This window comes from Mercenaria mercenaria, chromosome 10 (assembly GCF_021730395.1).
Source record: "Mercenaria mercenaria strain notata chromosome 10, MADL_Memer_1, whole genome shotgun sequence".
Lineage (NCBI taxonomy): Eukaryota > Metazoa > Mollusca > Bivalvia > Venerida > Veneridae > Mercenaria > Mercenaria mercenaria.
This window is the reverse complement of record NC_069370.1, coordinates 20,589,290-20,599,963: the sequence shown is the minus strand read 5'-3', so window position 1 is coordinate 20,599,963 and position 10,674 is coordinate 20,589,290. Positions and strand designations below refer to the sequence as shown.

General features: G+C 34.1%; 1 protein-coding gene across 1 annotated transcript; it reads left to right on the top strand.

The window, feature by feature from the left end:
- LOC123560471 (heat shock 70 kDa protein 12A-like) lies at window positions 1–10,674 on the top strand. Its single transcript, XM_053552455.1, has 5 exons — window positions 1–79; window positions 645–944; window positions 1,386–1,607; window positions 2,970–3,126; window positions 7,875–10,674. Exons 2-5 carry the CDS (start codon window positions 918–920, stop codon window positions 8,939–8,941), a joined length of 1,473 nt encoding a protein of 490 aa, XP_053408430.1. The 5' UTR covers window positions 1–79; window positions 645–917; the 3' UTR covers window positions 8,942–10,674.

Sequence of the window (10,674 nt, the reverse complement as noted above, 5' to 3'; positions counted from 1 at the left end):
CGAAAGTAGTGGTAAATAGTGATATTACTTCCTCGTCTGATTTACGTACAAATAAGGTCAAGGAAAATATAAAGATATGGTGAGTAACATTTTACCTTTCAACACATCAATAAGCGGAAGAAAGAAAACAAAACAAACGTTATGTTTGCATACATGTATCTATAACAGATTTCTAAATCATGTGTTTAATCTATACACAGCGTTATCATGTCATAACACGACGTGTCTTTATTTGTTAGTTTTCTATTATTACTCTTAACAAACTAAAACACGTGTTATATCGAAATTTATTAAAGCTATAAAGAAGGGAAAAGACAATAATAAGTGATAATTTATTAATTATCATATTTTTGTGCATCGTCTACTTTCGGTTTAAAGGCCTGCTGCGTTTTTGATTGTATGCTTCAATTCTATTAGAAAGCTTAACATTTTAAAGCTGTTTTGTCTATTATACTCTCGTACAGTATACTCAAAGACTAAATAATGCAAATATGGTAAGTATATCTTTGAATCATTATTCAAAACGTGTGAATATTCAGATATTTTGCATACTATATACATGAGATTAAGTGTGAATTATGGAAGAAGTATAATTTGTCTTAGCCAAAGGCACTATCACGTTTTAAAGTTTTCCTATACTTCAGCATACGATTGTTGCGGCAATAGATTTCGGAACAACATATTCAGGCTGGTCTTTTTCATTTCGAGCTGATTATGAAAGAGACCCTAGAAAAGCCGAAGTAAAACACTGACATTCCGGTATTGGAACTCTAGTAACAGTCAAAACACCTACTTGTTTGCTGGTAAAACCAGATGGAGTCACTTTTCAAGCGTTTGGCTATGATGCAGAAAATCAATACTTGTAATTAGCTGATAGTAATGAGCAGAGGGATAACTACTATTTTAGAAGATTCAAAATGTTACTATTCGGTGCACTTGGGAAGGTAATGATAATGATACGTGCAGAAATTACAATATATATATACATACGAAAACTATAGTTCTACACCTCTTATCATATTGTTACCACGAGCTTTTAAAATAAAATATAAAACAAGACTGCGTCCGTCCGCCTCTGAGCTGTCAAGAGATTGTAATTTTATCTTGCACAAATCTTTAACATAACGCGATACGTGTACAAGATCCAGACTCGTGGCCCTAAGTTAATGCCATTTTTTATTTGTCTCGTATTCTGTCTATAACTCCTATACCCAACAATTGATCATAACGAAATAATGTTTACAAAGACTGTTTATATCCAGTTCTGAGCTGAGCTCATAACTTTGTTTTGACAATTTCTATCCTTCTTCGTCTCATAAGCTTGTCATACTGTGACATGTATAAAAGTATCTTGTATGCTTTATTTTTCAAAAATATTATCAAAGCACCTTACGAAAGAAACCATTGCCATGGATGAAATGGGAAAGGAACTTTTGGCTGTAGATGTGTTTGCAATGTCTATCAAATTCATGGCCGACGATTTGATGGCTGTTGTCAATCAACGCCTGACTGGGATAATAATGGAGACTGATATCCACTGGGTGCTCACAGTGCCAGCGATATGGTCCGATCCTGCAAAACAGTTTATGAGGCTTGCTGCAATAAAGGTATTCTCCGTATATAACAATAAACTTTCTTTTGCGTCATCAAACACTTGTTTATTTCTATTGAAAACTTAGAAATTTCATTCAACTTGAGCATCCTGAATATAGAAATTTAGACAGACATTTTTATAATCGCATTCAATAAATATGTTCATAAAATGTTTCAGGGAATTCAGTTACTGTCGTCCTTTAATTTAAAACAGTAGCTTTTCCAGATTAAGATGATTTAATGTCTATTCTTGTTTTTGTTTGTTTGTTTTGAGTTTAACGCCGTTTTTCAACAGTATTTCAGTCATGTAACAGTACATACCTGTTCTCCGCAAGTAACTGCCAACTCCCCCACATGAATCAGAGGTGGAGGACTAATGATTTCAGACACAATGTCGTTTATCAAATAGTCACGGAAAACATACGCCCCGCCCGAGGATCGAATTCGCGACCCAGTGATACGTAGACCGACGCTCCACCTACTGAGAAGGCTATTCTTGTACACCGGACTGGCATTTCCGATGATTTTACTCATGCCGGCAAAACCCATCTGGCATCCCCAATGCCAGATGACTCTCGTGCTTTTAAAGACAACTAGCGATGCATGTATTGTTTAAATGTTGTTTATGTAAAATGCGAAAAAATCAGGTACCTCGTAGTTCCTTATAGTATATTTCTCAATTCAAAATACGTTATTTTATGGTAGGAATAAACCATTATTTTACAAACGATAAAACTAAAGTGCACCTTTGTTATTGTGCGTCACTGAAACGTCATGACGCCACTTCTGCTTACGGACGTTGATTTCACGCGCATTTTGTGCATACTCTACTATAAGAATGAGTGCTAACTGTTACTAGAAAGTATTTCTATTTGCTTTATTTATTCTATTATTTGTAAAATAATGTATACGATATGCAAGAAAAATATCAGTCATGTGTTTATGAATCGGGTAACGGGGCAAGCTTCGCTACCACCCAATGCGCAGCTGCCCCTCGGGACGGATATTTTTATCCGATTCGTAAACACATGACATATTATTATAACTATTATTAACGAACGAGCGCTGCAGCCTGTCTTAAAGTATGAGTATGAGGAAATGAGTGTGTTACTTCTATCATGAAGACAATGGTGAGGAAGGGGAGAAAAACCTTTGTAAACCAGTCCAATAAGTTGGTCCCATTCTTATGCGCCGGAAAAGGGAAACAAGTATATTTGGTTACTGTTAAGCTATTAATATGCAATATTTATGCAACTACTTTGAAATATCAAATAGTAACAGTAGTGTAATATGATTGAACACGACATAACAAGATAATATCCTATAATTTTGTGTTTCAGATAATGATTTTTAATAGTCACTTTTATTTAATGCAGGCTGGTATAGGTACAGAAAGACTGACAATAGTCCTTGAACCGGAAGCTGCCTCGTTATATTGTCGACATCTTCCTGTGGATACAACCATTTGTGATGGTAGTTTGACGATATCCGAATTTCCGACGGGATCAAAATACATAGTTCTCGATGCTGGAGGTAAATCAGGGCCATAGTTTCTTAGTAAATGTTCAGAACTTTGCATTTAATTTCACTTGATCAATGGTATGTCAATGTGTGCCTGACCGCAAAATATCTGTTGTCTGTTTTATCTATTGGTTGAGTTATACATAAGAAATATAAAGTTTAATGATAAACTACAGAACAAAGTTATTTCAATAAGTTACTGTAATAATTAAATATATAATTTTATATTACATCCACAATGTATTGATCGGCAATACAGACATTACGGGTATTCTTGCATAAAACTACTTTTTCACTGGATCCACCCATGTATTAACGAGAGAAAAATCGTGTGCAAACAAGGCATTTCACGTTCTGTTAATACGTGATTTTTATTTTTGAAATGCTTTCCCAGGGACGTATATGTATTTCTCCGCAGATTGACATCTGGTATATACGCCTTGTTTCTTCCATAATAACCTCGTTTTGTAGCATAAAAGATACAATTTAAACAATAGAATGCTGTATCAGTTACCAACGCCAAATGCACTGCCTCCAACAATATTCATACTCGCTTCTTCACTTGTTTACTCCCCTTTTAGAACAGATTTTGTAGATAACCGTGAATGTTTAACTTGTGCGATTGTTTGTTTTTAGGAATCATATTAATTTTATGGTTTTGATAAGTATCAATCTGTATATTTTTACCTAATTTCTCAAAAACATTATACAAAAAGCTTGAAAGCTTTTCACTAGCTTTGTACTCATCCGTACCCGAAATGTGTCCGTACTCAAAATAACTCGAATGTAAAGTTATTATTCTTGAAATTGTGCTCCTGTTTATCATTTTTTTTAAGTTATATGAAAAATTATTGGTAATTTCATTTTGTAATAACGAGAGATAAAACATCGCTTAAAAACTTTCAGTACGTGCTTTTAGTAGTGTTGTTGATATCTGGGCGATATATTTTAAACATGTTTACCGTTTCCAAGAACATCAGAATGGTAATAAAAATGAACCGGAATCGTAAAGACATCACATATAAAAGCAATGCATTTGGTCGTCGTGTGATATTTTATGCAAGAATAGCAACAATACACGTTTGTATTGTGTATTAACGTCTGCAGAAACCCTTGGGATATGTTTGTGACCGAGACCGAAGTCACAAACAATCCCGTGGTCTTCTGCAGACCTTAATATACAAAAAACGTGTATTATCCCTACATTCAATAGCGAAAAAAAGATGAAATCGGATACAGTTAACTTTAAAACGTTTTTGATTATTCTTTTATAAAATAAGTTATCTCATCACGTATACGGGAACTTCAGGAAAATCTTTTTGTTTGAAGCATAAATTTAAACCTGTCGAAGGTATATTTCTAGAAATTCATTCATTGACAGAAATCATTAACAGGAATTGCAGTGTAAAAGAACAATGGCTATAACTTTTTATCCTGTCACTTGCAGTATTTTCGACCCGATATCAGGGTGCCGTATATCTTTCTTGATATACCGTCAGTTGATCATGTGACCAGTGATATACGGTCAGTTGATCATGTGACCTTATGATCGATATTGTTGTCATAAGAAATTTTGCAACGAAACCATCGTCATTGTGTTGGAAATGTCCGAACTAAGAAAATGAGTGGTCAAATAATGAGTTTTTATTCAAAAACGAAGAAGTTATTGCGATTTTGCCGGTAATCACGTCATTATATAAGTGACGTCATTACGAATATGACGTCATTAAAGCGGTTGTCGCACACTTATTTTTGTAAAATAAATTGCCAAATATCGGAAAATGAAGTAATGACAAGATAAATAGAATAATAGGTTAGTGCCTAAGATGGAGAAAGTTTATCTGGCTCGGCTATGGACGTTATCAGGATCGCCTTCGGCTCACCCGATAACCTCCTCCACCTCGCCAGATAAAGTTTCTCATCTACGGCACTAACCTATTATTCTCTATATTTTACCAGAGGTTCAGGGTGATCTTTTGTCATTGGCCTGTGTTTGTATTTTGTCGTCCACCATCCGTCGTCTGGCGTTCGTTTTTCGTCTATAAACACCTGTTTCTCATGAAACGCTTGATGAATCACCACCAAATCAGTCTGTAGCATCCGTGCAAGGTATTCTCACCTGTATTCAACTTTATTCAACTGGTTCCGCTTGATTGATTTTAGGGCCGCTAGAGCTAAGAATAGAAAAACTTTTTACGACTTCTTTTTATGAACAGCATGATAGATCAATTTTGGTCTGTAGAATCCTTGTAATGTCGTCTCTCAACTTTTGTTCAAATGGTTACGCTTGAAAGATTTTTAGGGACCGCCAGAGCTAAAATAGAAAAACCTTTAAACCACATTTTCATGAACAGCTTGATGGACCATCATTAACTTGGTCTGTGGCATCCTTATAAGGTCCTCTCTCAAATTTGTTCAAATGGTTATGCTTGGCTGATGTAGAGGCCGCCAGAGCTAATAATAGAGAAACTTTTAAAAAAACTTCTTCTCATGAACCGTATGATTGATCTTCACCAAATTTAGTCTATAGCTTCCTTGCAATTTTCCCACTTTAGTGTGTTTTAATGATTTTTTGGGCCTCCAGAGGTGCTAAATATATACACCTTTAAACGACTTCACCTCATGAACCCACAATGGATCATTTCCAAATTTTATCTGTAGCATCATGGTAAAGTCTTCTCTAAACTTTGCTTTACTGATTGTTGGTGCCACCAGAGCTTAAATAGAATACCTTTCAACAAAGTTATCTCATGAACTGCTTGATGGAATTTCACCAAAGTTGGTATGTAGCTTGCTACTCCGGTCCTCTCCTATATTCGTTCAAAGGCTCCGCTTCACTGATATTAGGGGCCACTAGAGCTAAAAATGGAAGAAAAAATAAACATATTTAAACGAATTCTTCTGACGAACCGCTTGAACCGCTTGATAGATCGTCACCAAACTTGGTCTGTAGTATTATTGTGACGTCTGCTCTCAAAAAGATAAGCTTGACTCATTTTATAAGTTAAACTAAAAAACATGCAAACAACCGCTTCTCATGAGCTACTGCATAGGCTGTCACCTTATTCTTGTATGTTTCATCCCTCTAAGGTCCTCTCTTTTATATCCGTTCAAATGATACCGCTTAACAAACTTTAGAGGCCGCCACAGCTAAAAGTAGAAAACGGGGCTGTAAAATAAAAATAATTGTATTTGTAAAAAGAAAGCTTTATTTTTTATTTATTTATTTTATTATTATTTTTTTTGCACATTCTTGTATTAACTAAAGTTCAGTTCAAAAAGGTCACAAGAGGAAATATAAAGTCCTAAAACTGCAACATCTGTAAATAGAGTGATATTTCTGACTACTTGACTTGACTATAACCTCTGCAACAGATAAAAAAGTGGCTTCCTAGAAGCATATACTAAAACGTAGATTGGAGTAGAGTGGGCTTTATTAGTGTAATAGAGCATACGGTAAAACCTGGAATGTACTGGAATTTAGTTTATTATAAAAGATTGTAATGACTGATGCCTTTCTGAATTTTTAAATAGAAAACATATATTTATTCTTCACCAAAGACTTAAGTATACCGTATTCTTTATCATGGCGTTTGTTCAAAATGTGATTGTTTTGCTGCAAGTGTAATTCATACCGGTGATGAAAATGTAGCTTAATTAGCATTTCAAGGGAACGGAACTTATAAGTCCTTGTCTTATTTGCCCATTTCAGTACATTTCTTTCATAAACAAAATTACTCAAACATATACTCTTGGTCAGGTAAGCGATTTAAGGCCACCATTATCTATCCTATATCATATATCATATATCTCCCTTTATATCACTTACTCATAAAACTTAACTCAAAAGCGGAAGTGCATTGTAAAAGAAACTTAATTAAACTTTGCTTACGTTTTGAATTATCTCCCTTTATCAAAATTACTTACCCGAGGCATAAATCTTCAAGTATTAAACGGATTTTATTCGAACTGAATAAAAAGATGGACAATGTTGAGTAGATGTGTATTGCAAAAGAACCATTATCTGCCTTGTTTACGTTTTGACTTCCCTCCATTTAGTCAATTTACTCCTGATCAAAAGGGATATTGTTATAACTTCACACAATCGCAGTGACTATTTTGAGATGGCAAAGAGCACAATAATCATAACTCTATCTTGTCTACTTTTTGAATTATCTCCCTTTATTTGATTCACGTGTCCGATACATAACTATAAGTGCTGAAGGGATTTTATAGCAATTGTTTAAATAAATAAAGAACAATGTTTGGAAATACATTGAACAAGAACCATACAATGCTTATATTTTAAATGATCTCCCTTTACTTTACTCATAAAACTTCGAGAAGGGATTTTACTGATTTTTTCACAATGGCAGTGGACATTGAGAGGAAGTGCAGTAAACAAGAACCATTACTATACTTTTCTTACCTCTTGAGTTACCTCCAGGTTGTAAATTTACTTGAGATTTTGGAAAGGAATTATTCAAACTTTACGATCGCGATAAAGAACAGTTTAGAAACTGCAATGTGTATAAATAATTGCATACACATTGAACACAGAAGTTCTTCATAACTTACTTATATGCATACAATTCTTTTATGAAAATGTTTTATTTTCTTGGCCACCTTTTACAAAAAAAAACAAACATTTGCTTTGTCGAGGGGATGGCGATGTCCATAATGGCTCTTGTTCCAGGGAGAAAATAGGACAATGTATTGCTCTGCATCACTCAAGCACCTTGTTTATCTACTTTTTACAGGGGGAACGATTGATATCACGGTCCATGAAGTTCAAAGTCAGTTTACCTTAAGAGAAGTAAGAGCAGCAAATGGAGGTGACTGGGGAGGAACCATGGTTGATAAAGCGTTTGAAAACTTTCTCATTGACATAGTTGGTGAAACTGTGTTTGATACTTTTAAACATTCGGAAACGGTAGATTGGCTTCATCTTAGTCGAGACTTTGAATTGAAAAAACAAACAGCTGGAACACAATCAAACGGAAACGTATTCATGCATTTTCCGGTATCGCTTATTGATCTATTTGAGACGGAACAAGAGAGAAAAATAACTATCAAAGATGCAATAGTAGCTTCAAAATACAGTAAAACAGTAGAGCTGAAGAGAGACAGGTTGAAAATATCACATTCTACAGTAGAAAAGTTATTCGAAGATTCCATACAGCAAATAGTTAAGCATGTACAAACATTGGTAAAAAAAGAAAGAATGGCAGACGTCAAAGCCGTACTCATGGTGGGTGGATACTCAGAGTCTCCTTTATTGCAACGTGCAATCAAATCAGCACTTCCAGGAATCCATATTTTGATTCCACAAGAGGCGTCATCTGCTGTGTTAAGGGGAGCCTTGATTTTTGGCCACAATCCTATGACAATAACCGAGAGGATACTTAAATATACATATGGTATAAAGACGAACCTTCCATTTGAGGAAGGAAAACATCCAGAGAGCAAACGTAGGAAGACTGATGCAGGTGACCATTGTGACAACGTTTTTGACAAACTGATAGAAAAGGGGTTGAGCGTGACGCCAGGTGAAACACAAGTTAAAAGGCAGTATTCGACTGGTAACAAGAAACAAACTAGATTATATTTTGATATTTTCATTTCTGAAGAAAATACTCCAACATATGTAGATGACAAAGGATGTACCAAAATCGGAACAATACAAATAGACTTTAAAGAACCAGACGATTTACCTGGACGGGCAGTCAATCTAACAATGTTACTTGGCGGCTCAGAAATCATTGTAGAATTAGAGGATGAAAAGACAGGAAACAAAGTAATAAATACAACGGAGTTTTGGGGGTAAACGACAATAAGTGACAATTTGCATACAACTCATATTATTTTGAATGACACGTAGGTTCGAAATGCTCATATCATGGTTAAGTTTTATTCTATAAGTACACTTATTGTAAATTGATGTTTCGAATATGTTGATCAACCCCTTTTTTCAGCTCACATTAGAAAGTGATTATAAGTTAGTCATAAATTTATGTATAGTGTTATGATTAAAGGGCTTTAATAATTTGAATGGAATAGTAATATTATTAATTAGAACGATAATTAAACAAATGTTTCATATAATCTTAGATTAAGAACTGAATTATGAAGGATCCTTATTTAAGACATAGTACTAGAGATTAACCAATAACACAAATAATAACCCTTCCCTGCATTAACATGTACACCTGTAAGACACCAGTTAATAGGAAGAACGAAGAAACTGTATGGTGAAAAACTTAATGATTAATCATTTCATTGTAATTTCAAATTTCATGGTAAATGCTGAAGATATTTTTTCTTGATTTTATATATGATGTGTGTGTGTGTGTGTGTGTGTGTGTGTGTGTGATATGGTAGAAGTAACATTATATTTAAATTTCAGCTTAAAAAGCATTTTCCGATGTCATACAGTAACCATGTATTTGACAATTTTACTGCATTGAGTTAAGTTCTTTCCGCAATAATCCAGGAATAATTGGGGATTAAAGATGGATCAATGATTTGATAGGTAGGACTTTCTGGAAGAGGGAATACATGAAATAGAAAATTAAACGTTTAAGAAAATCTTAAACAACATGCTTCAAAACGATCAAATCAAGACTTATGTATTATTTTCCGTCTTAAATGTGATATTTAAACAACCAAACTTATTTTTTAAATTGGTTTTCATTGTTTAAAATTTTAGGTGCTATCTCTACTTATTTCCGTATATTGATTGATATTTTAAATGAATTGATAAAAATGATTATGCCAATGACGAGACAGAAGTTGGGAGAATATTTAAATGTGAAAATCTAAATAAATACTTTAAGTTAGCAATATTTTTGGCATTTGTTATAAACAATAATGCCGAGAAAAAAGTCATTTTGTTGACTAGCCCTACTGACATCATTTTAAAGTTTTTATTGAAAACAAATCAGTACATATTGACCATAGGGGTCTCTGCCAACGGTTAAGATTTGTTGCTTACTTCGAATCTCTGTCGGATTGCGCTCATCTCAACTCATCATTTGAAGAAGTCATTCATCTGGCTTGTGGAGCATCTATGCAAGGTGCCCGCCCATGCCTGAAATAATACCCGAAGAGACATAATGGGTTACTAAAGAACGTAGTATTTGTGTTTACACTATTGTTTGGCCCTACACCATCTTTTTAAAAATGTCACCATTTTGATAACTTGTGTTTCAATAGATATGAAAGTAGTGTAGTATCAGTATTAGGAAGTCGGACAAAACTGCAAAATAGACTGTAAACTGAACCTCAGTGGTGTCTATATTATTTTGTAAAGTAATTTCAAAGAACATTAAACTGAACATACTAAACAAAGGTGGTACGATTACAATCTAACTAAATATTCTATAAATTGTTGCTCAGGTATTTGTATCTGTGTACATACTGAGTATTATCAGTAAAATCTTGAATCTCATTGTTTTTGTGAACATTTTGTTTCTGAAAAACGCAAGTTTATTCACAACAGACTGACTCGTATCTGTTATGTTACTATAAATACAAAATAAAGGAATAAAAGTAATGTTT